The sequence below is a fragment of the Lytechinus variegatus genome, chromosome 19 (genome assembly GCF_018143015.1).
Source record: "Lytechinus variegatus isolate NC3 chromosome 19, Lvar_3.0, whole genome shotgun sequence".
NCBI lineage: Eukaryota > Metazoa > Echinodermata > Echinoidea > Temnopleuroida > Toxopneustidae > Lytechinus > Lytechinus variegatus.
The window spans coordinates 4126055-4153987 of record NC_054758.1 but is presented as its reverse complement, the minus strand read 5'-3'; the positions used below and the strand labels follow the sequence as shown (position 1 = coordinate 4153987).

General features: G+C 37.9%; 2 protein-coding genes across 2 annotated transcripts in view; both read right to left on the bottom strand.

The window, feature by feature from the left end:
- Positions 1 to 832, bottom strand: part of LOC121406223 — an 80800-nt gene extending 79968 nt beyond the window's left edge. Inside the window, exon 1 of the mRNA XM_041597246.1 lies at positions 744 to 832. The gene's annotated coding sequence lies outside the window, so the exon portion shown is untranslated. The remainder of the gene's footprint in view (positions 1 to 743) is intronic.
- LOC121406222 (tenascin-R-like) lies at positions 96 to 26546 on the bottom strand. The gene is made up of 13 exons (XM_041597245.1): positions 26505 to 26546; positions 25807 to 26080; positions 18558 to 18818; positions 15356 to 15601; positions 14145 to 14411; positions 12109 to 12213; positions 10571 to 10738; positions 7962 to 8171; positions 6163 to 6426; positions 5218 to 5466; positions 3284 to 3532; positions 744 to 1046; positions 96 to 100 (listed from the first exon to the last, which is right to left on the bottom strand). Exons 1-13 carry the CDS (start codon positions 26544 to 26546, stop codon positions 96 to 98), a joined length of 2643 nt encoding a protein of 880 aa, XP_041453179.1.
- Positions 26547 to 27933: the final 1387 nt, after the last annotated feature.

Below are 27933 nucleotides of genomic sequence, written 5' to 3'. Positions count from 1 at the left end.
GACAATGGGTTTTCGACCAAGATATGGACGAACTGGTGATTAGAGAAATTTTATTGGACCAAATGGCTATAGATGAAATGTTGGACGGAATGGCATTAGACTAAATGAAGGTAGACAAAAAAATGCATTGAGAGAACGAGTTGGCAATAGACCCGGGGGGGGCACTCAGTACATAATGCATAGTGCCGTGGAGGGGACTCCCATTTTTACACTCAAATTTCCGTTCCAAGGCATAGCATTTTTGTCTTATTGAGAAAAAGAACAAAGAAAGCCACTCCAAGGCATAGCATTTTCTTCTTATTGAGAAAAAAGAAAGAAATCTGCTCCAAAGCTTCGCATATTTTTCGTTACATTGATCTGCTAAAATGAGCAGCCGCAGAGCGCTGTCCGACCATCGCCTCTACGCGAGTGCACCCGGCGGAGGCTGCGCTAGCTGCATCATGCACGCATGCCCGTTCCATAGGGATGCATACCCACGTATTCACAAGCTGGCGATCCGTTCCAAGGACCCCCGTTTTCACAAACATTTGTAGTTCCGAAGCCCGTTTCGAGGACCCTCCTTTTTACAATAAGCCCACTCCAAGGCCCCCGTTTTTTTGTCTCGCCCGCGGCACACCCCTACCACTTTTTCTTCCTACCAGATGCCTGCTTACTAAACCCGAGTGGAGAGTGGCAAATGTATATATAACTTGCCAAAGGATTTGACCTCTGGACCTTGTTTGCATGATAAATATGCTCCCTACCTGTTTCGTTTGTCAGCTTCGGGTTCTTCGACTCATCGCTCGACTGGAACGGGAAGGTCCCCGAAGCATCCAGGTACGTCCCGACCTCGATCGTCAAGCCCGTCCGCGGCCGCAGACCTGTGATGACGTAGAAGCCAGGGTTGGTCGAGACGGTGTCGACGAGCGTGCGCTCGCTGTCGGCTGGCTCCGAATACTGGATGAAGATCTGGTACCCGTCGTGTGGTCCTGGTGGGGAGTCCCACTTGATGTTGGCAGTCAGGACGTCGATGCTGTTCAAAGTGAGATTAGCTGGTGATTCGGGTGCTGAATACACATGGGTGAAAAGACAAAAAACAGCTTGGTGTAATGGCCTGAACAAGAGCCTCAACTTAACTATGGATTGATGGTATAATGTTCATGCATCATCTATTAAATTAATACTGTTAATAATTAATCATTTTAAATTAAATTCAATTTTTACCAAACATCGCAGGGAAATTTCAATTCGCATTGTGGTATATACTGCATCAGCCTAAGGGTGTGTTTATGCTTCCACTGCGTAGACAGAATCAGCGTTTTCAAACGTTATTTCAGAATGCCGATCGCAAAAGTGGTTCTCAACGTGCTGTTTATGCTTAATTTTTCAGAGGCGATCTGCAGCTGGTTCCGCATCGTAATTCTCGTTGAGCGGGTAAGCGAGGTCAAATTGGGAGCGTCTTTTTTCAAAAGGTTTTTTGCCAGGTGTTGTTATGGTCATGGTTGTGGTCGACTATTTCTTTCAACTTTGAACAATTGCATGGAGCTACTTGACATAGCTATAGAATTTTCACCATGGTGAGGATAATAATAAGATAAAATAAAGAATATTAAAGTATAAATAAGAAAATAATAAGACATCTACTGGGCTTTTGGTTCAGCGGTGTCTCCTCATCTTAATCTCTTATTCCGTTTTTTTTGTGTAAATCTAAATTAGAGGAATAGTAATAGTGATAGTACTTAACATGGAAAATAATATGTATACAAAATTTAGGACATTTGGAGCTTCATTTAGGGTATTAAATCAAAAAGAATGATTTTGCATATTAATCAATAGCAATTTTTGTTAAATAAATTGTTATACAATCTAGAAGGCTATGTCCCAAGAAAAGTGTGTGCCAATTTTCATCGCCTTCGCACGGTTGATGGCTGAGATCTCAAAAGGGGCCTGCAGGCCCACCCCCGCCATATGATCTCCCAAGACACCTGCTGGGTGATTCATAAAGCACGACTGGTGATCCTTTCTTGTGCTATGTGATATCCCTATGTAATTGAGTTATGACCAAAGAACATGCTCCAGTCGTGCGTAAAGTCATACGTAACTTTACGAACAGCTTTATGCCTCACCCACCAGGGCCTAGATAGGGATGAACAAATGATGCAAGTAAGCCGTGCATGCTGGGCCAAGTACTGAACGTTGTGCGAGAAGAGCCAATAGATATACAGCTTGAGGTCCGCAGGACCGAGTGCGGTATATCCATTTGGCGCGTCGAGCACAAAGTTCATTATTTAGGTCTTCTACGCACAAGAATACATGTATTGTTTGTTTTATATACAACACCCCACCCCCCATGTTACTGAGTTGCCCCAAATGCTATATTTGATCTACATGTAAATTCTAGATAATTCTAAATAATCCCAGAACTCGCATCATCCTGCACTCTGACGTCAGAGTGCAGGATACTGCATTTCGGATGCCATAGTGCAATTCGCTGAATATCATGTGATCCGATTTGGACCAATCAGATTACAGAACAATCCTGGGAGTTGTATAATTGTTGTTTGCATGCACCTTGTACTTGATTTCTCTGTGCGCTGAGAACAAACTTTACATTTCTGACCAGCCACCCCAAAACCAATAATAAGTTACAACTTATGGTTTTCTTTAAATACTAGCAAGTCTTCAAAAAGCAAAAATTAAAATTAACAACAACTTTTCTTCTTAATAGTCCTAAATTTCAAGTTTTAAAGTTGAACAAACAAAGAACATACAGCAAAAGTATCTTTGAAACCATTTTTTGGGAGGACTGATTGGAAGTTTTGATGAGATTGCAAAGTGTGCACATCTCATTGTTGAGTGAATCTAGATTTCAGACATTGTTTTCTACTTATCTTGAAAAGTTTTTGCTTACTTTCTCCTGCATTCAATCAAGTACTTCTGTGGATCATTACTGATCAAGTTTGACAAAATAACAGAGCTGCCAACCCAAAAAGGAACATTTTAGTATTTTTGAAGCTGAAAATCAGTATTTCGGCGAGGAAATCAGTATTTAAAAAAAATACCATAGAACCACACATACAACTGAAACTTCAGAAATCAGTACTTTACATGAAACTATCAGTATTCTTCTCACTTTTCAGTACTAAATACTGAAAATCGGTACTACTTGGCAGCTCTGAAATAATATATTTAACACCTGAAAGCTCATGATTTGCTTGAATTTCAAACTCAATGAAAATTTGAAACTTCCTTTTGGGTGACTTATTGTTGTTTTGGGGTTGGCTGGTCACATGTATGTACATACCGCTTCTGAGTTGTGTAGTAGCTAGAACCTCATTGTTGACTGCGTTTTGCAGAGTCACATTCACTACAACGCCTGGTCTGAGGATTGTTATTTCGACTTCAAGTTCAGTTATAACTCCCAGCCCTCCAACAGCATCCATCGGTGAAAACATCAACGAATAGAGCGGGGGAGTCAGATAATTACGCCACTGGAGGGAAGCGCGGTCCGACGTCACATCTGACACTAGAATTTCTCCAATAGGAATCTCCGCTGTATTTAAAAGACAAAAAGTTAAGAGCCAGGCTGAAGCAGTTGGAATGAGAAATCATTTCAAAAATGAAATTTAACTCTTACCAGATCACGAAAAAATATAGATCCTGTACCAGAGCTACAAACTTTGACATTCACCTTTTGGGGAGAATTTACAGAAGAATGAGGATCTTCCTCAATTAAATGAAAGATGAACATGAAAGATTACATACAAAGTTACAGACAATCCAATGAATGAAATCAATGCATGAATCAGCGAGACGTTGAAAATTTACAGATATGATAATCAGTCAATTTGCAGGGAATCTCGCTGATAGCCGGCATGCTATAGGTTCATTACGAGAAAGTCTGAACTTCTTGTAAAGGGCCCAAGAGTCACCATTTTGTGAGCAGATGTCTTCAACACTGTGAAGCCTGTCTTTTGCTATGGTAAATCCCCCAATATATCCATGACTATAATAATAATAATAATAACAATGATACTAATAATAATAATACTAATCATTATACTTGCTTATATAGCCCTGCACACTTTACTTTATCAGAATTCTGTATGCGCACACTAATGCAGCATAGATATACTTACCCTAGCATTAGCATAGCAGCTGTTATGCGCTCTTCATTATTTTCAAGGAATAAATTCCTACCAGGTACCCATTCACCTCACCTGGGTTGAGTGCAGCACAATGTGGATAAATTTCTTGCTGAAGAAAAACATGCCATGGCTTGGAATTGAACCCACGTCCCTCAGATTGAAAGACAAGTGTCAAAGCATCAGACCACGACGCCCCCATTACGTGAATTCTAATTCATTACTGGCTTGTTTGAATGTGCATGCCCTATCAATAACACTTATGATGGGAAGTAGGTGGAGAGATGTGCAATGAAGATAATCTTTGTGATTTTACATGATCACGTACCCGATAAGAATAAAACATCTGCACATGTGTTTCCTTTAAAGCGTGCAATGGACTGAAAATTCCAGAATAATTTTTTTTTTTAGCTTTCTGATATCCAATCACTTAAGGGAAAGGGAGCTACAAGTAGATACCAAACAAAATAAAATCTTAACCACTTAAAAGATGCAATGGTCAATTCACCTATGTATATTTGTAATGTTAGATGATACTAGAGTATATTGTTGACCCTTTTTTTATTACCAAAACTAAAGCTGGGCTTTGAATAAAATGTGATAGTACCTATTAACTTTAAGATATATTTTATTTACATGTGATGTCCTCTTTCGTTATGCTTGTTAAATCAGATTGAACCGATTTTTTCCAGTAAACGAGTTTCACAAAGTATAATACGAACGGTGTCATAGACTCTGGGCCCTTTTCTTGTTTTTCAAGAATTTGTTGATTTGATCAAGAGACCCCCTTTTCACCCAACTATGGAAAATACACCAAGATATGCGGTGACCCTTTTAACAAAGATAATAGAAAAATAGGAACATTTTCAAAGTGATATATTTCCCCCTTTTACTTTTTGGCCTTTAATTTTTTCATGATGATTTTTGATAAAAACATTAATTCATTAATTTATTCATCTATATCTTATTCATTCATTTTTTTTTGGGGGGGGGGCATAGGGAGAGAAAATGACTGATTTTGGATTATTCACCTTATATTTCTCAGCCCCCCCCTCCAAAACCTTGGATCCACTTGTGCTCCCTTCATACTCACCTGTAGAGTTGGTAAGTGTCACTTCTTCGCTATCGAAATCACCGGAGCGGAAACTGACGATCGTAAAGGTGTAAGGTGTGCCTGGGTTCAGGTCCATGAAGGTGTAGGTATCCTCACTCGTTTCTACCGTCTGAGAACCAGGGTTTCTTGTGAGTCGATACATCGTGGCATTGGGAACACTAGTCCACTCGAGGGTGATCTCGGTGACATCGAAAGATGAAACCACGAAGTCTGAAGGGCTACTCAGAGCTAATAATCAGGAGGAATTCAAACAAGATATGACTTTAACAATGATAAATACCAGTTATGGTAATGATCTTAAAATGAGTTCTAACTGAATCCAATGAAATGACCACACAAGTGTTTGTATGTATGATTAAAAATATGTGCCAAATGGCTCGAGACAAAATGTGTAAAACACAGAATTCCACTAAATGTCAGGTATTTTTCCAAGCAATATTAATACACTGTCCTACATATGCCTTTCTGTGTTAGTGATAATAAGAATCATAGGTCAAAATAATTGAAATATCATGATTTCACAAAGATAAGTTTAAAGGGAATGAAATCTTTGGAACAAGTAGGCTTGTATCAAAACAGAAAAATCAAAGAATAAGAACAAAAAAAGTTTGAGAAAAATCGGACAAATAATGAGAAAGTTATGAGCATTTGAATAATGCAATCACTAATGCCATGGAGATCCTCCCATTGGCAATGCGACAAGGATGTGTGATGTCACATGTGAACAACTCTCCCCATTACTTTAGTATATATTTCACTTAAACTGCCTCTTTTATCACATCCATCATTAGACCATGTGTTCTTTCTACAGGAGGGCATGTACATCATGTATAAAGAGTTTGTATCACCATAAGAAAAAGTAAAAAGTGGCATTTTGGGGGTATTTCATAGTTCTGCAAAATCCGCTCCTCCAAATATTATTACCTGTGCTGAGTGATTCTTGGGCCTCGGAACTATTTTGACCCATGAACACGGTCACCACAGTGAAGGTGTACGTTGTGAATGGCACCAAGTCGGAAAACGTGAACGGAGAGGACACATTCGTGATGGTCATGGAACTTTCGACTTCCCCATCGGAACGGGTCCCGATGTAATGATCAATTCCACCTGTTGGTGCGGTGATGTCCAATACCAGGACAGAATCTGAAGGGCTCCCTCTAACTACGGACAAGGTTGGTGCATCCGGCACTTAGAGAGAAACAGAATAGAGAAAAGTAAACACTCAAATACAGGGAATTTGGCTTTATCTAAAGGTTAGTTCACCCCCAAAAAGTTATTTGAATCAGTAGAGAAAAAAGCATAATGTTGAAGATTTCATAAAAAAAATTAACATAAAATAAGACTGTTATTACAGTGTACTATTTGAAATCTTGTTCATTTTTCACAAAAAATTTGCTGTACATGCACATTGCTAATGAGAGAGTCAATGATGTAACTCGCTTACTATTTCTTTTGTTTCTTATTGTATGAATACAATATTTCAAATTCTACGGATTAGACAATAGAGATCCTCTTAAACAACCCCAAAAAGGTAATTAACCCAGTATTGCAAATTATTCATAACCTTTCAGAATGTTATGAATTGAATTTAATTTAATTTATTCAGACCAGTCAAAAAAGTACAAAGTACAAAAGTACAAACAAAATAAAATGGTTACATTACAAAGAACTGATGAAAATGACAGGTTTGGGACCCCAAAGAAGCACAGCTTGTAATCAGGGGGCCCTGCATATGATATTTTACTTAAGTATAGAACAACTATGAGAAAAAAAATGATAAAAATTACAAGGTATTTAAAGATCACAACAGGAACATAACCAACACGCAAGCATTCGCACACTCACACAGACAATCACAGACATTCACACTCCAAACATGTCACCCCCAGGTGCAACTAACGACTAGTCTTAAATACCTATAAAGGGTTAAAGTAAGAGACATCACATGATCAGAGGTACATAGATATTTAATATTTCAGTAATGAAATAAAAAGAAATAGTGAGTAGATGATGTCATCAGTTGCCTCATTTGCATACTGACCAGGATGTACATAAAACGGTTTTGGGAAATTAAGCCAAACTTTAAAATATAATTTTCTTATTTTTCATCAGATTTTGATGAAATTTTCAGTATTATGCTTGTTGGATGTTTCTCCTTTTATTCAAATCAACTTTTTGTTGGGGTGGATTTGTTCTTTAAACTCAGAATAATCATTACACACTCAATATCGATAATGCGATGAAAACAATATTACTGCTAAAATCAAATTTTGACAAACTTTAGTCAAATCTTTGCTATCATCATTCATTTTGAATCATGTTGTATCCAAAGTTAATTTTTCCATACTTGAAAATGGAAATTAACATCTGTTGCCAAAAGTAGATCTCATGTTTACATCTACATGTATGGGTTCAAATATGAAACATCTCATACTCATAGGTACACATCCAAAGATCCTAAACCTTAACATATTCATTAAACAATCCAAAATGACAATGCAATGAATACCATATTATTGCTTATAATGAAATCTTACAAAGTTCTATTAAATCTTTGCTATCATCATTCATTTCGCCTCATGTTGTATCCATATCTCATACTTTCAAAAGCATGAAAAAACAAATATATGAAAATGAATGATTGTTGCCAACTTAAAGAATGAAAATGGTTTAATGCTGACATTATATAAGATATATGTAGCTCTCTGGGACATGATACTCACAGGTGCATTCTTCGAAGATATCCAGGAGCACTGAATTGTTTTTGATGCTAAATGTATAGCACATGCCAGGACCTAACGACGTCATCACCGCAACCCCCATCGAATTTGCATAGACTGTATCTACTTCCGTCTCAACACCATAGCCCTCAGACAATTCCCCGAGCGTTACGGAATCGCTTGTCCGAGATGTAACTGTTCCAATGCGTGCGACTACAGAAAAGACAGGTAAATGAAAAAAGAATCGTAACATTTTCAGGAGAGGTGCAGGTACAGTAGGGTCTATTCACAAGTAAAGCCAACTTCAATACATGCAATTTTGAAGGTTTGTACATATAAGTTGAACAATAACAGTTTTCAGTGTATTGTTTTGTGGACATGTGTTGATCCTGAAAAGGAACACCTAAACTCGACATTTTGACAATTATTTCTTGTTGTCTTCAGAACGAGCATAATTGTTTAAGCAAGCTATATATACTTTGTCGGGGTGTTGTACGCACGGTGCCTTGTAGGGTACATGCGTCTGATTGGCTGGAAAAGTCACTTAGATTGGATATCCACATATTCCGATTTGTCTGATTTAAATAGGTTTAACATTGCAATATTTATATATCTTTGTTCCAAATCATGTATTCCTGGTTCCATATGTCTAAATTTTGCCTTAATTGTTGTTTCATCAACACATTACCCAAAGTCTATTTGATTATCATTTACCACGAATACGTCCCTCAGTTTCTCATGATTCAATTTATTTTCAAGGACCTATTCTTTGGAACAATTTACCGCATTCTATTAAAACATGCTTTAACTGGCTTTAATAACCCTCAATTCTTTAAACGTTATTACAAATTACATCTTTTAAGTTTGTATTCTTATTTTGAATGTATGTATTAATGTATGTTTTCATTAATGATATTTCTCTTTTTTTAATATTTATTGATTTTGTCTTATAGTTGTTGGGTCAACACTCAAGAAGACTTAAACTGCTCTTTTTTTGTTGGCCCCTCATTCTCATAAATATGTTTTATGTATGTTGTGACAATGTTTTACTATGTACCTTGTGTATGTGTTTCATGTTTAAATTGAGAGTGTAAATAAATTAAATTGTAAATTGAATTGTAAATGACAGAGTTGCGGGCATGAATGACAACACACATAGGCGGCTTGCAATACAGCGGAAACGGCAACCGCCACCAAATACCATTTCCACCAGTATGTACGGCACCAAAATTGTGGAACAATCTGCCTCAAGATCAATCACAGACTTCAACAGATTAAAATCTGGGTTAAAAACATATCTCTTTAAGAACCACATGCATGTAGTAGCCCTATAGAAAACAACAATTCTTCTACATGCTTAGAGACTATTTATATGGTATTATGCGACTCTAAGAACTGCTTATCATTATTATGTACAGTTGTATAACAGTCTTTTTTCATCCATTTATTTCATCTATCCATCCATTAAAAATACATGAACAAACATTATCAAAAAACCCTCAAAAACAGAATGATCTAAAGAAAGAAGAGGAGCCTCCTTGGTACTATCGATAGGAGATAGGAAAAATACAGCATATAAAGCATACCATACACAAGGCAGAAGTGATGTTGTGTCTCGAGTTACATATAATATACGCGTCAGCATTTAAAGGGGAATCCAGCCTTGGCCATTAAATTTTGTGTTGGGAAGAAGAAAAATAAATTAAACAGAATGGCGAAAGTTTGAAAGAAATCGGACAAGCGATAAGAAAGTTATAGCTGATTTAAAATTGAGATCATTAATAGTATGTAGATTTCAAATTGGCAACTGGGTAAGTAAATTATGACAAGGGGCAAGGACAACTTTCCCATAGGCCATGTACTTTATTATCAGGGATTTGTGGTTTTCTCCTAAGTACCTATTCCCCTGGGGCAGTAATCTAAATATAATCCTGGTAGTATATTGTTTTATGTCCTCATGAAAGAAAAATATAATTTGAAATAAAACTTTTGGGAAAATGACATTTTAGCCATAATATGTATTGGAGTACATGGAAGAGTAGTCCTTGCCTTACATCACTATAACATCCCATATGCGGCCAATTTGAAGTCTCCATGGGTATAGTGATTACCAATATTTACAACTTTTAAAAATTCATAACTTTCTTGTTGTTTGTCCAATATTGTTCAAACTTTCACCTATTAACTTGTCTGAATTTTCTTTTTCTTATAAAAACAAGTCTTTATTTGGGTTGGATTCCCATTTAAGTGTGACTAATAGTCACACATAAGTGCCAACGTTTGCATGATATGCAACACGCAATCTTATTGATCAATATGCAGTAGTGCGCGTCTTCTTGGCATGATCTGACCTATGTGGTCATGCCTTTTATACCACACACAACTAGGCATATAAGTGCGACTCTAAGTCATACTCAAATCTCTGTGAAACACCCTCCGGATGTCATTTAATGTCCTTTAAGAAATGGAGAGAAGGGCCATCTTCCATATGCAATGGTACATTGTTCCAGATCATGGGACAAAAATCGATTTTCTTTTTTTTTCCATGTTAATGTTGCCTGGAGCTATTATAGATCCATTTAGACAAGAGCAATGCGAAAAAAAAATCTCACTTGTGGTGAATTCCATGGTGCTTGTCCTGCCTATCAGCTCTCGTCCAACTACCCCGTCAGTGTCGAAGGGCGTTATGGTAACGGCGTAGACAGTGCTTTCTTGCAAGGATCGTTGCTCGACTGTAGTGCCCATTTGCCTTTCATCAAACAAACTGACATCACTCGAATCTGTTGTAAAAAAAAAAAACAATTAATAAATTTCAAGTGTCAATTCATCATGAGAATTATATATACTCAGGTATTTTGCAGTTTTCTTTAATGATTGAACGAAACAGAGCTTTGGGCCATTTCATATCCCATCCCCCCTTGGAAAATTAAATAAGCTTTAAGGTCTTTTAAGACCGCAGTTCAGATTGAAAACTGCGGCATTGGACACAATTTTGTGTTTTGAATCATTTCCAAGCCCTGGGGGCCGTTTCATAAAGCTGTTTGTAAGTTCAGAGCGACTTTAAGAATGACTGGTGATCGTCGCCAATGGTGTGTACCATTTACCGCAAGACAGGATCACCAGTCGCTCTTAACTTACGAACAGCTTTATGAAACACCCGCCTAATCAACCCCGCTTGGCCAGGTAATCCCCGCCGTCTCACCATAGGCCAGATTATGAGCACTGAGCCAGGGAGGAAATGATAAACAACAGCTGTGCTATTACGTAAGACTTCTCTGCCTGTAGTAGGGCCTTCAGAATGAAATTATTGTATTTGATATTTAATCACGTTTTCAAAGGCATATTGTATTCAGAAATTCAATGTTAGTCCATTTTCATTTTCGAACGAAGAAAATCAACCTCGAAATAAAAGTGAATAAAAAATGGCGCCATGCTTTGCCGGGACCGCGCTCGGGCTATTGTTTATCTTCGGACCGAGGTCAAGAAACAGGTGTTTTGATACTTAGGGTTTGTCGTACTTGGAGAAGAGAATTGATCAGGAAAAACTGGGGTATAGTGTTCTCAAATGAAGGTTTTCCCCATGACATACATGTCGGAGTAAAGCCAAAAATTTATTTACAAATTATAATTTCCTCCTATTAAAGCCTCTTTATTTACTAAAATGGACTTGACCTTTAAATGTAGTTACATTTTATACATCTATTTCATACACTTTGGTACTCATTTTATTGGATTCCGTTTGCATTCATTTTAATAATAACATTTGTAGGGCGCTTTATACTGGTGTTTCAAAGCGCACAGGTTGGCAGATTATAATAATATACAGTCAATCGGTCAAAAAAAAAAATATATGAGGAAAGGTGAGCTTTCAGTGACGATTTGAAAATTTCTATGGAGGGAGCATTTTGGATATGAATTGGGAGTTTATTCCAGATTGGAGCAATTACAGAAAATGCACGATCCCCATATCGGGTCTTAGTGCGAGGGCCATGAATTAAATTATTGGAATATGATGAACGTATAGGATCTGACAGAAGAGGAAAAACGAAGGGAAATAAGGTCTTGGAGATATCTTAAGATCTTTACCACAACTGGAATTTATCTATTGTACATGTGGTAATGGGTTGCATTGATTGCAAAGTCCACCTACCAGTCACAATGACTCTGTAGATATCTGCAGCTGGAACAGACACCCATGAGATGTCTGCTCCAGTAGAGTAGCTGGTGATCATGATTCCTGTTGGTGCTGCTGGTCCTGTGTTTGAAAAAAAGTTAAAGTGATTGGTTAACATTGGTTTGACTTTTAAAAAATCTGAGCTAGAAGGTCACACTTGTCACCTGTGTCTGTGATATGTTACAAAAATAATGCCCAGAAAAAATTGTGTTTGAAAATACTTATTTAGTGCTTCAAAAATTGAAATATAAAGTGACGGGAAACACCATCTTAATTTCATCCCATACACTTATGTGTACTATTTAGGTGTCTATAAGACACCTATTTACAAAATTGGGGTTTGCCTTGTAGTTTTGGCTTTTCATTCTCAATAATGGTTGTTTTCAGGGTTTATTAGTTCTAATACATGCACTTGTACACATGTTTCATCTTGGTTTGAGAATTTTTTAAATCGGTTGATCACAAAGTTAAACAATACCTTTAAGTTTATATGAGAAAATAATCACATCATCTAAACAATCATTTTCTCTAAAACTATAGGCTTGCAATCACCCAAAATCTTTAAATTAGTACTCTTTCAGTTAATTTGAGCCTCAAATAAAAAGATCCTTGACATTCACATTTTTAGAAAATGAGCGAAATGTGATTTGTTCCAAAATCAGATTGTGTACCAGTCGTAAGGTGTGCTGTGGCCGTTGAAAAAAAGGGCCATGTTTCACAAGAGTTGTCGTTGATCTGATCAATCAAGACTACAGAAAGCAATCAATGTCTTAATTACTTGTTTAGAAAATTTACACAATGTCTCTTTGTAAACAAAATGAAGCACACTGATTTGTCAAGGCAATGGTTCATTTACTGTCCGTCATATTTAGAAAACAATTTGTTTCTTCCTTAGTTTTTCATTTGTTGCATTATAATTACTATTCCCGATAATTTTTTTCCATCTTTGTTAAAGGTCAAGTCAACCTCAGAAATATGTTGATTTGAATCAATAGAGAAAAATCAGACAAGCACAATGCTGAAAATTTTATCAAAATCGGATGTAAAATAAGAAAGTTATGACAATTCAAAGTTTCGCTTATTTTCAACAAAATAGTTATATGAACGAGCCAGTTACATCCAAATGAGAGAGTCGATGATGTCACTCACTCACTATTTCTTTTGTTTTTTTATTGTTTGAATTATACAATATTTCAATTTTTACGAATTTGGCAATTAGGACCTCTTTGCCTGAAGAACAAAATGTTAAAATAATGGAATTCCACATGTTTAGGGAGGAATGAAACTTCATTTTACATGACAATGACGAGAAAATCAAATATTTCATACTTCATATAATAAAATACAAATTAAAGAAATAGTGAGTGAGTGATGTCATCAACTCTCTTATTTGGATGTAACTGGCTCGTTCATATACATATTTTGTTGAAAATAAGCGAAACTTTAAAATGCCATAACTTTCTTATTTTACATCCGATTTTGATGAAATTTTCAGTGTTGTGCTTGTTGAATTTTTCTCTTTTTATTCAAATCAAGTTTTTGTTGGGGAGGACTTGTCCTTTAAATAACCAACCTCTATAACTTTGTTCCTGTCTCCCTCTCTTCCTCTTATTTCATTTCGTCTTGCGTTCTAACATGTTCTCACTACATGTACTTTATTCTACCTCTGAGGCTTTCTTCTTATATGCTGGGTATTTCAATTACTTTCATATTTATGTATAATTATTTTGTAGAATAATTTCATTTTGATATTTGCCTATTTTATTCTAAGTTGTATATTTTTTACATGTCTGTATATACCATTTGTAAACTGAATGTAATTCAGCCTTTGGCTGCTATTTTCAGTGAATATTTGAAATAAATAAACCATTAAATCAATCAATCAATTTGAAAGGATGTATGCATTCTACATGTTGACGTTGTTGGCTTTCCATAGTTGTGATTGATCGGATCAGTGGTTACTCTTTGTAAGACGGGCCCGGGGGTCTCTACCTGACACAGAAAAGAAATACCTGTGAGCGCGGAGAAGGAAGCCGCGTCTGGCGAGACGAATTCACCCTTGATAGTCACGATGCTAAAAGTGTGCTCGGTCGAAGGGTCAAGAGATTCGAATGTGTATGATGGGTCTGTGCCGGCCGGGACGTTCACGGTCAGATCTCCGGGGGTAACGGTCACATTATAGGAATCTACAAGCCCTACTGGAGATTGCCATTTTAATACGAGGTCACCGTCGACCGTCAAATCATAGGTGATTGTGGTGCTATTGACAGTTGCCGGGACTAAACAGAATTAAAAAAAGAAGAAAAAATGTGCATGTACTAAATAATACCATAGCTGCTACTACTAATAGTAAAATATTCATTAATATTGCAAATGTATTGCTACAACTAGTGTTGGTACTTCTACTGTCACAAGTACTAATTACTTCTTCTTCACTACCTCGATAATTCTTAAAACAGCAACTTCTAATCTGTATGACTGCTAAATATTGCTTTTTGATACTCTTTCTCTACTTTTTTTCTGCTAATGTTGCTACTTCTTTTACCACAATAATTATTACTTTGACTGCAGGTGGCATTGTTGCTATTATGACTACATCTGCTACTATTGAAACTTGTACTACTACCTACTACTACTACTACTGCTGCTGCTGCTGCTGCTGCTGCTGCTGCTGCTGCTGCTGCTGCTGCTGCTGCTACTACTACTACTACTACTACTACTACTACTACTACTACTACTACTATTACTACTATTATTACAACTAAAACTTCTACCACTAGCACCACTTCTACTACTACGACTACTTCTTCTTTTACTACTGCTTTTTACTTCTAATATTCATAAAACTCTTGCTCATTCAGCTATGACTACTACCACCACTACTATTTCTACTAGCAACAGAAACTGCTGCTATTTCTACATTTACATACGCGGCAATGTTCTTTTTACTCCCACAACTAATAATAATAGCCAATTTTTATATAGCGCTTTACCCAGAACGGCTCAAAGCACTTTATGGCATATTATTACCCAGGGTCATTGGATTCTTTTCAATCCCACACGAAAAGTGCACAACTTCCACTCCCAGGGGAGCATTCCTTGCATTCATCGCAGCCTCATAATGGCGCTGGCAAATTAAAACATACAATATCTTTAGCATCCTACCGGGTAACTGGTAGGACTACTACTGCTGCTGTTGCTGCTAAGATGAATCTACACTTACATGTCTGAAAAGTGGTCTGTGCAACTAGATCCCCTCTTACACCGCCAAACTTCTTGTAAAGAGACACCGTGTACTCGGTTCCAGGTTGCAGCATGGTCAGGTTGTACGCCCTGGTGTCCATGCTAAGATCATCAGATGTTTCTGGTGGAGCCCATGTCAGCACCAGACTGTCGTAGTCATTACCCACTGGTTCGCCCCACGAGAGACCAAGGTCAGTTTCGCCTCTCCGATCAAGAGTAATCTCCACTGTAACAAGAATAGCAATGACTACTGGTAATACTTCAAGAGAATACAAGCAAGAATATTGTCATTGCGTGATTTCAAGTATGGTGTTGAAATATGGTGTCAACCAGCCACAACACCGTACTTGAAATGATGCTGGTGTTGGGATTGACCTTGGTAAATACGAACTATTTCCGGCAGTTCGTGTTGAGCGCTGGTGTTGACTGTCGTCTGCTAAACCGAACTTCACAGCTGGTGTTGACGATCTACATGCAATTTTCCCATTCACCACCACCAACCCCCAGGGATTGGGAAAATAGTGATATCAAGTTCGGTATTGTGTTGGTGATTTGAAGCCCACGAACAGGCAGTGAACAGGATGAAACATCCTCGTAAAATCTTTTACAGTAAAGATGAGCAAAAATCATTATGATGGACAATAATATTTACTCTTTCCGATTCTTGAAGTGATTTTATCGTTTACATTCTGTACGATGAGTTTTTACTGTAATTTCTCCTTAATTTCAATTTTGTCATCGAAAAGTTTTTACATAAAGTTGAGATGATCAGCGGCGCAGCGCAGAGGCGTGACGTCATAGGCTATCGACAGCATGATCGATATCAGTCTTCTGAACCCAGCTCGGTTCAGCAGCCTTTTCACACTATCAACACAAACACCAATATCCAACACCAAACACCTAAAGAGAATACAAGGAAGAATATTGTCATTGGGTGATTTCAAGTACGGTGTTGAAATATGGTGTCAACCAGCCACAAAACACCAATTGATGAAGGTTGGGCAAACTCGTTTTTTGGGGAGGCAGTCCAGGGGCCCGTAACACAGAGGTTAGCGATTAATCGCTAATTTGACAGAACAATTCTGATTGATTCCTAGTGAGTCTACTGGGCAAAATGCGCATGCAACGATGATCGTGATAGGGCATTTCAATGATTTCATATAACGATTAATCGCTAACCTGCGTTACGGGCCCATATTGGGTGCGTCATGGTCTAGTGGTTCTGACTCTCGCCTTTGAAACAGAGGGTTGTGTGATCGAATCATAGCCATGGCGTATTATTCTTTAGCATGGAATTTATCCACACTGTGCTGCACTCGACCCAGGTTAGGTGAATTGGTACCCGGCAGGAGTATTTCCTTGCATGCACTGAGCGCCGGTTATGGTAGCTCGAGCTAAAGCCGGGATAATAGCAGCGCTTTGTAACCTCTGGCAAAAAGCACTTTATAAATCCAGCTATTATTAGTATTATCATTATTATATTGGTCAAACTTCATATTAATTTCTTTTTAGAGGTCAGTCTCTGATAAACTAGTGAAATTTGTCACCTTTCTTCTCAGGAGTGTCTAATCGAATATGAATTATCATCACTGCAAACTTCATGAAATTCAGCCTTTGAGCTGCCATATGTTTTTTTTTTTTCAATAAATACCTTTTTACTACACTACAGACGCTCTCTGTGTAAAAGGTAACTGGAAGTGGAAAGGTGTCACCAGCACTGACAAAATAAACATCAGGGAATGAACCAAGGTAAAAAATGATTGCTATTCTTTCAGAACTTTTTGTCACATTGGGGGCAATTGCTGAATTTTCAGGTGCATCCATTTAATTTTGAAGGGCTCCTTTATTGCACAAGTAAATGGTGATTTCAAATTGGAATATATTTTTTTCAGATCTCAGGGTGATGGACTCAACAAAAGATTTCATTTTTGATGAACTTAAAAAACTCAAGACGTTCAATTTGGGTAACTTAAAGGACAAGTCCACCCCAACAAAAACTTGATTTGAATAAAAAGAGAAAAAATCAACAAGCATAACACAGAAAATTTCATCAAAATCTGATGTAAAATAAGAAAGTTATGGCATTTTTATAAAGTTTCGCTTATTTTCAACAAAATATTTATATGAACGAGCCAGTTACATCCAAATGAGAGAGTTGATGACATCACTTACTATTTTTTTTGTAATTTATTATATGAAATATCTTTATTTTCTTGTCATTGACATGTGAAATGAAGTTTCATTCCTCCCTGAACACATGGAATTCCATTATTTTAACATTTTGTGCTTCAGGCAAGGAGGTCCTAATCGTCAAATTCGTAAAAATTGAAATATTGTATAATTCAAACAATAAATAACAAAAGAAATAGTGAGTGAGTGACATCATTGACCCTCTCATATGGATGTAACTGGCTCGTTCATATAACTATTTTGTTGAAAATAAGCGAAACTTTGAAATGTCATAACTTTCTCATTTTACATCCCATTTTGGTGAAATTTTCAGCATTGTGCTTGTCTGATTTTTCTCTATTGATTCAAATCAACATTTTTCTGGGGTGGACTTGACCTTTAAGGAGCAATATGGGCTGTGAAGGGGGGGGGGCAAAATAGTCTGCCACCTTCGCATGCTTCCTGATAATAATATACAGCATATGAGGCGCCGACTACTATCTAGTTCCTGTTCAGTGGTACACTTCATATTACCAGGCTTTAGCCCTAGCTACTGAAGGCGCTTTCAAGGAATTAATCCTAGGAGGCGCGATAGCTCAGTCGGCAGAGCGGGGATTCATATTCCGGTGACCCGAGTTCGATTCCCACTTGGTGCGCTAGTGCCCTTTGGTAAGGCATTAATCCTCAGTACCAGGTCCTTCGGATAGGACCTTAAGCCGTCGGTCCTCTGGTTGCTTGCTTACAAGCATTCATGCTTTCTTAGTAATCAGGTAAAAAAAAGAATCACCACCAAATCCTGCCGGGTACCCGTTCATCTAACCTAGGTTTAGAGTAGCACAATGTGGGCAAATTTCTTGCTGAAGGAAAACATGCCATGGCTGTGATTCAAACCCACGTCTCTCTGGTTTAAAGACTAAGGGTCGTAACCACTAGACCACGACGACCTATGCTGGAACTGAACTGACTGTGTATACATGGACTTTAACAAATTGCTGATAACCCCAACGCCTTACCTAGACTTATGGTGCCACTCTCGCTTGTGCTCTCTGTCTCATCCCCACCGATACCAACGAATGACGTCACCACAAACGTGTAAGGTGTATTAGTGGTCAAACTGCCACTGGCCCAGGTCATACTACTAGCCGGAAGAATCGTCAAGTCACCGTTGGTGCTGATCTTGAAGCCATCGTAGCTGCCAGTTTCAGGAGGCAGGAAGTTTACATGGACAGTATCTCCGATGGGGCTAAACGTTACATTGCGCGGTGGGTCCGGAGCTGCAAAATAAGAGAGGATTAAGGGCATTCATTAGAATTTTTCTGGTTTGGTTATATTTGATCATTTTTGTGTATGATTTTTGCATAAAGATTATTCTGAACAGGTGCAAGATCAATAAAACTGTTTGCATATTTTCCCTTAAAAAAAAATCTTTCCAAGCTTCAAATGGGCATAAATTCCATTTTTTGGTCAAGTACTTTGTCTAATTTCCAAACAAAGTCAGCACATGCAGTACCAGTACATTTAAACATTGGAGTAGGCTTAACTGGATTATTAAAAAAAAAAAGTGCAAAATCAGTAAATTTAGAATAATGGGGTAAACTGGATACACTGTATTTAAAAAAAACTTGTGGTGTAAAATCAAGTACATTAGAATAGTGGGGTATGCTACACTGGATACACTATGCAAACTAGTATGGTGTAAAATACACCTGTCAGTGTTACAACATAACCCCCCCTCAGGTGTTCAGAAAACACCTTGTCATTCAATATAACACCAAATAGTGTGAAGAACGTGTTACTGTAGCACCAATGCATGTTGAATAAACATCATGAATTTAGCACTAGTGCAAAATGCCGGATGGGGTCCTCTTACAACAGCAATATTGACACTGAATTTTTACGATGTATCACACAAACTGATTGTGATCCCCTTGTAAAATGGAAATATAAAAATGCAAAAAAAAGAGATATAATAAATTTTGAACAATGAAGTGGTACATTTCATCTGCCAAGAATACCACTGGAAGCATACCACAAAAGTGTGGTCTACACGTCTCACGGGCCTAATCACTAGTGGCAGGCCATAGATATTCATTCGAGCCAACCCATTGCTATTTTTTTTATTTTGATATGGCTGATTGACAATGTGTATGCATATGATTGTCCATCTAACACTGATTCTATTTTTGGTAATTACTGAACTTCCTTTTCCCTAATTGGGAAGAAATATCACCAATTTTGGACTATATTTTGACTGGCGGAAGGATTACGGCTATTTTGCTGTTTGAGTTGATGAATCTGCTCCCCCCGACGGTGTCTTCAAACACGCCAATTTATTTTTCAAATGAGCCGGTCGAGGGACCCTTTCTGGTCAGATATGGATTGCCAGATATAAATCCTATCCACTGGTAGTAAACATTCGACCCCCGAATTTCATCCTTATTTTTTATGAATTTTTTAAAGTGCCAATTTAACACATGAGTCTATGGGGAATGAATTAGGCCTGTGAGACCTATAAAAAATCTAGTTTAGAGTATGGTTAAATCTACATGTACATGTACATGTACATGTAGGTTTAATTATCAGAATACCCCCCTCTATAGTTATAGACCAAGCATTGACCAACAAATTCTATTCCTAATTGCACGGAGCAGAGAAGATACTTACGTATTCTAAAGTGGATCTCATTTAGGGGGTTGGTTGGGTCAGCTGCCAGTGCAACTGATCCATAGATTAGATCACCAGGAGCCGGATTGGCGAGTTCAAATGAAAAAAAAGTGGCAGATACTACATCATCAACAGGGACACTTGGAATTGAAGCGTTTACTGAAGGATCCTCAACTAGATGCAGTACGAAAGTAGCTGGTGCAACACTCGGGAAATCCAACTGGATCACGGTTGTCAAAGTTGGAGTCAATATCCGAGCTATGTATGAAAATTAAGTAAAATATTTAATACCAAATCTGAGACACAACGGCAACCGATCGAAGCATCAGTCGGTTTGAATAACATCAAGAATGGAGTCAAAATTTGAGTCAAAAAACAAGCTTTTATAAAAATGAGTGAAAGAATTGGGTCATGTGAGTTCAATCTAAAACACACAGACAATATATTGATGCATCAGTCGGTTATATAAATCAAAGTTTGAACTCAATACATGAGTCAATGAGCAAGCTAAGTATGAAAATTAGTATAAAAAAAAACAGAGGTAAATTAAGATCAAATATAAAACACATACAGAATCAGTCGATGCATCAGTCGTGTAAAAAAAATCAGATCAAATTCAGACTCAAAACTTGATGAACTGTGCCTGCTTAATACAAAAAATAGTAAAACAAACTTGCTAATTCAAGATCAAACCTAACACACAGAATTGGTTGATGCATCAGTCGGTTTTGTAAATTGGATCAAGTTTGGGCTCAAAACTAGGAGTCGCTATTCAAGCAGTGAATGTAAATTAGTAACAAGTGGAATGCCTCTGGCCGTCTCACCTGCATCACGCAGTTCAATATAGCAGCAGTGCTGACTTTGAAAACTACTCTAACTCGCACAAGATGTTCAGTGATACATGGTTACTATTATGTCCACTTTTTATGAACTAGACCAATAAACTTACAGAGATATGATGGTTATTCAACAAAAAAACCCAACATGGCCAAAGTTCATTGACCTTACATGACCTTTGACCTTGATCATGTGACCTGAAACTCGCACAGGATGTTCAGTGATACTTGATTACTCTTATGTCCAAGTTTCATGAATCAGTTCCATAAACTTTCAAAGTTATGATGGTAATTCAACAGATACACCCAATTCGGCCAAAGTTCATTGACCTTTGACCTTGGTCATGTGACCTGAAATGCGCACAGGATGTTCAGTGATACTTGATTACTCTAATGTCCAAGTTTCATGAATCAGATCCATAAACTTTCAAAGTTATGATGGTAATTCAACAGATACCCCCAATTCGGCTAAAGTTCATTGACCCTAAATGACCTTTGACCTGAATCATGAGACCTGAAACTTGCACAAAATGTTCAGTGATGCTTGCTTACTATTATGTCCAAGTTTCATGAATCAGATCCATAAACTTTCAAAGTTATGATGGGAATTCAACAGATACCCCCAATTCGGCCAAAGTTCATTGACCCTAAATGACCTTTGACCTTGGTCATGTGACATAAAACTCATGCAGGATGTTCAGTGATACTTGATTAACCTTATGTCCAAGTTTCATGAACTAGGTCCATATACTTTCTAAGTTATGACGTCATTTCAAAAACTTAACCTCGGGTTAAGATTTTGATGTTGATTCCTCCAACATGGTCTAAGTTCATTGACCCTAAATGACCTTTGACCTTGATCATGTGACATGAAACTCTAATAGGATGTTCAGTAATACTTGATTAACCTTATGGCCAAGTTTCATGAACTAGGTCCATATACTTTCTAAGTTATGATGTCATTTCAAAAACTTAACCTCAGGTTAAGATTTGATGTTGACGCCGCCGCCGTCGCCGTCGGAAAAGCGGCGCCTATAGTCTCACTCTGCTATGCAGGTGAGACAAAAATCATTACAACACAATTAAATCTAAAAAGAACTAAAACAGAACATGAAAGGTTCTACAGACTTGTTCAACATAGCAACAATCAATTAATGAGAACATAATTTAGATGGAATCTTTACTGGACATAGTTAAGAACAATATGTTACCCTCTTTTGAAAAGTTTTGGGCAACTACACCCATCGAGACCCGTTTCACAAAGGACTTACGATTCCTGCTACTTTGCCAATATGGCAACTACCGTATGGTTACAGGACACGGCAGCAAATAGCGGTACAAACTATTGTAGCAAAGTTCATCATCATCATCATATCAGCCATGTTCAGCCCACTGCAGGGCGAAGGCCTCCTCAAGTTGGTGCCAAAGGTGCTTGTCTTGTGCTGACGCAATCCAATTTATACCAATGAATTTTGTGAGCTCGTCACTCCATCTCAATTTCTGTCTACCCCGATTTCGTGATCCTAGCCATGGTCTCCATTCTGTGATGCGTTTGGTCCACCTATTATCATGTGATCTTGCAAGGTGGCCAGCCCATCTCCATTTCATTGATTTAATTGCTTTGATTATGTCTATTACTTTAGTCTGGCTCCTAATCCATTGTATGGTTTTCCTATCGCGTTTTGATATCCCTAGCATTATACGTTCCATACTGTGTTGAGTGGTTTTTAATTTCTGTTCCATTTTCTTTGTTACAGACCAGGTTTCGGAACCATAGGTCATTGCCGGTATAACACATTGATTAAAGACTTTTCTTTTAAGGCAAATTGGCATATTGCTCTTCATAATGTCATTGAAATTCCCAAAAGCGATCCATCCAGCTCTTGTCCTCCTTTTAACTTCTTCCAGTTGTTCATGATCCATTCTGACATGTTGCCCAAGGTAGATATAATGATCTACTCTCTCGATTTCAGAATTATCCATTATGATTCTTTGCTCCGTAGCAAATTTGTTGAACATTACTTTTGTCTTTTTCATGTTGATCTTCAGCCCTACTTTGTTACTTTCAGTGTTGAGATCGTTAAGCATATTTTCTAGCTTGAGGCCATCATCAGTGATTAGAATGATATCATCGGCAAACCTTAGGTGATGGAGACACTCGCCATCAATGTTTAGCCCTGTACTTTCCCAGTCTATTTTACGTATTATTTCCTCCAGTGCAGCGTTGAACAGTTTGGGTGAAATGGTATCTCCCTGTCGCACTCCTCTGTTAATGGGGAATTCATCACTGTCTTTGTGCAGGTGAATGGTTGCAGTTGCTTGGCTATACATTTCCTGAATTAGTTTAATGTAGCTATGGTGCACACCTTGTACCTGTAAGGCTGTTATTACTGCCTGAAATTCTACACTATCAAAAGCTTGTGCAAAGTCTACAAATGCAACACACAAGGGTTGTCTGTATTCGCAAGTCTTCTCTAATAATTGGTTTAGTGTGTGGAGATGGTCTGCAGTAGAGAAACCACTTCTGAATCCGGCTTGTTCCCTCGGTTGATTAAAATCTAGAGTTCCAGTGATTCTGTTTGTTAGAACTTTTGTAAATAATTTGTAGGTGTTTGAAAGTAAGCTAATTGGCCTAATTAGCAAAGTTACTAGTGGTTTAAGTCTTGAAACAGTACCCCGGTTAATTAAGTTGATCTGGGAATCATTGGTGGGCGTTTCATAAAAGTGGTTCATTAAGTTATGCATGCCTTTACCCGCTATCGGAACAAATATGTCCTTTGGTGCAATTAAGAGTCAGCTGCATGGGGTTATATCATTCAGCACAAGATCGCTGGCTGTGCGCAAAGTTTACAAACAGCTTTATGAAACACCAGGGGGGGGATTTCAGGGACCTTGCAAGAAACTTGTGATCAATTGCGAGTCTCTTTTTTCAGTCCCTAAATCAATTATGTCTTGCAATCAATTGTAATTTGTGATTGATTTCTGAACTGCTTCTTGCAGCAAGCAGAGTTATCTGATTTGCTATGTACAGCTAAAATTGATCTATCAGTTGTAAGACTGCCACGTAATGTTTGCAATTGATTGCAAATGTGTTCTTGCAATACTCTTAGAGTCATTCTTATGGCATATTGACAATCCGTCTACTGCCAATTCATCCACTCAAAATAATAGCCTATTTTCATGTAGTCTAATGCCATTCCCTCCATCAACATTTCGCCTCATAACCAGTTGGTTTAATATCCATTTAATTTTCATTCATTTTGCACAATTAACACTTAGTCCAATTAGATCAAATGGTATATGGATTAAATGGCTATTGGACCAACTGGTTATTACATAATGATGAGTAGACAAATTGGCAATTAGATCATGTGGATAGTGGATGAACTGATGGCAGACTGAACGATAGTAGACGAGTTGGCAATAGAAGAATTTGAAGACAAGTGGAATGCCTCTGGCCGTCTCACCTGCATCACGCGGTTCAATATAGCAGCAGTGCTGACTTTGAATACTACTCTAACTCGCACAAGATGTTCAGTGATACATGGTTACTCTTATGTCCACTTTTTATGAACTAGACCAATAAACTTACAGAGATATGATGGTTATTCACCAAAAAACCCCAACATGGCCAAAGTTCATTGACCTTACATGACCTTTGACCATGATCATGTGACCTGAAACTCAAACAGGATATTCAGTGATACTTGATTACTCTTATGTACAAGTTTCATGAATCAGATCCATAAACTTTCAAAGTTATGATGGTAATTCAACAGATACACCCAATTCGGCCAAAGTTCATTGACCTTTGACCTTGGTCATGTGACCTGAAACGTGCACAGGATGTTCAGTGATACTTGATTACTCTAATGTCCAAGTTTAATGAACTAGCCCAATAAACTTCCAAAGTTATGATGGTAATTCAACAGATACCCCCGATTCGGCCAAAGTTCATTGACCCTAATGACCTTTGACCTTAATCATGAGACCTGAAACTTGCACAAAATTTTCAGTGATGCTTGATTACTATTATGTCCAAGTTTCATGAATCAGATCCATAAACTTTCAAAGTTATGATGGGAATTCAACAGATATCCCCAATTCGGCCAAAGTTCATTGACCCTAAATGACCTTTGACCTTGGTCATGTGACGTGAAACTCATGCAGGATGTTCAGTGATACTTGATTAACCTTATGTCCAAGTTTCATGAACTAGGTCCATATATTTTCTAAGTTATGATGACATTTCAAAAACTTAACCACAGGTTAAGATTTCGATGTTGATTCCTCCAACATGGTCTAAGTTCATTGACCCTAAATGACCTTTGACCTTGGTCATGTGACATGAAACTCTAATAGGATGTTCAGTAATACTCGATTAACCTTATGGCCAAGTTTCATGAACTAGGTCCATATACTTTCTAAGTTATGATGTCATTTCAAAAACTTAACATCAGGTTAAGATTTGATGTTGACGCCGCCGCCGCCGTCGGAAAAGCGGCGCCTATAGTCTCACTTTGCTTCGCAGGTGAGAAAAAAACCATTCTTAAATGCCAAAGCGCGCAATATTTAATATGCAATCTTAGTGAAAATATGCAGTAGAGCTCATTCACTTTACATGATTTGACCGATGTGAGGGTGCTGCTTATACCACATGCAAGTGGACATTTCAGAGCGAGTCTATTATTAAAAGTCATACTTAAATCTTAAGGAAACTCCCTGAGACTCTAGATGTAAGGCAACGATTTTATATACACACCATCAGTGAGTCCTGTGGCAGTGCCATTGGCGCCGTTCATATCTCCCGAGTTTGATTTTGGCTGAACATGCATGTCGTACGAAGTACTGTTGAAGAGATGTATCAATTCTGCCGATGGCGAAGAAACATCGATCGGGTAACCAGGGGCGATCTCACCGTCGGAATCGAGGACAGTGACAATATAGTAATCCCAGGAACCTGACACCGTCCATGAGATGTCGAAGCCATAAGAGGTTGTCTTATCAACCTGGGTTGTCAAAATTCCTTGTCCATTCTGAAACAAATATAAATTGTGTTATTTGTCTAATTGCAATTGTTCAGATCTTTCAAAGATACAAATTTTAACAATTTCGTCACATGAACGTGATATCTAAATCGGACTAGTTTTTTTATTCTTAAGCCCTGCATTTCATTTGCAATTCTGCATTGCTTTTATGATAAGAAACCTTAACATACCACATTTGGTTGGAATGACCCCCCCCCCCCCCACCCTTCCCCCAATCAATATAGCCATCAGTTACAATTCAGCAGTGCCTTTACTTCTGCAATAGCTCATGTTAGACCTACATGTAGAACTATGCAATTTTAGACTGAAAAACCAACTTCAAGGAGAATATTTTCACACTAATTTTCACACTATCAAACAACATTACGAGTTAGTTTACTCTCCAAGAGCACTGGGTATTCATTTTTCTGACTAAATAACCAGATGCCATTGGGAATTGACGGAATGAAGCCATGTTTTGGTATGTATTCAACTTTTCCTTCCTAAATCTCTTAGATATGTATACCGTATGTGTTGTTAGATAATTAAAAAACAACAACATAATTCTTGATAAACCTTCTCCATATTTCTTTTTACAATTCTGGTGGAGGGGACATAGTATGGACGTCTTGCCAATCGCTTTGATTTTCCTTGTAAAATATGTGAAGTCGACATCTAACAGAAACAGGATATACACAACACCATCGTCGGATGACTGTTGCATTGCTTTATTTTCTATCAGTGCTTGGTCTACCTCGAGCGAAGTTCATGCAGGCTCCACTCCACTTCACTACCGCGCTCCACCTACCCGAACTTTGAGCCCGTGAACTTGATCTGATATTCCGAGTGACAAAGGCGGGATTTTATGGGGAGAAAATATAAAATTCATGCAACATCGCGATAACTATAACTAATATTCTTACATGTACTTTACACAAAATTTCACTTTTCTTTAGTATCAGTCTCAAAATTGGTGATTTAGAGCCAAAAATAAACATGAAGTTCCTCACACGTATAAATCCGCTGCCGTTTTCATAACATTGTATGCGATATGCGCGAGGTACCGGGTCCGGTCCAAGCTCGGACCCTTGCGCTTGCACATACAATATTTTGAAATCGACAGCAAATTATATACGTGTGAGGATTGATCGATGGCTCTAAATCACAAATTTTGAGACTGATAAATAATGAAAGCATGGAAACGAAGTGAAACTTTGTGTAAAGTAAGAATAATACTAATTGCTCTAACTGAAAATCCATAATTTACTGTTCGAAATAGACATGAAATGAAATACTCCAAAAATTTGCTTTGCCCAATTGATCATGGGCCCGGCCGGCAGCCACCGTTCAGCGCCAGATCCACAAGTGAATATGCGCTACAGCCGAGGTGAATTATGTAAATCACTGTCTTTGTTCCTTTAACTTCATTTGTCTGTTTTTTGGCTATTAATTTAATGCCAAGAAGGAATATAAATTTGCATTTTGGTCGCATTAATTTTCAAAATTTTTATTCATTAAAGACAAAAATTGAAGCACCCAATGGGCCTATGGTGGGATTTTGCATTGCAAGTCCCCTAATAGTACTTAGTGGCTGCACGATAGCGAGCCGTCTGTGGGGAGAAATTAAGCTGTCTATACCAACTGAGCCAACACACCGGTGTTTATAATATAAATGTTTATAAAGATTGTGATGTTGCATGAATTTTATATTTTTCCCCATAAAATCCCACCTTGTCACTCTGAATATCAGATCGAGTGTACTCTAGCGGTAGTGAAGTGGAGCCTGCACGAACTTCGCTCGAGGTACGCGTGGTCAGGCACTCCCGCCAGGGTCCGGGCGGGCGAGTTTCTTAATCAGGGTA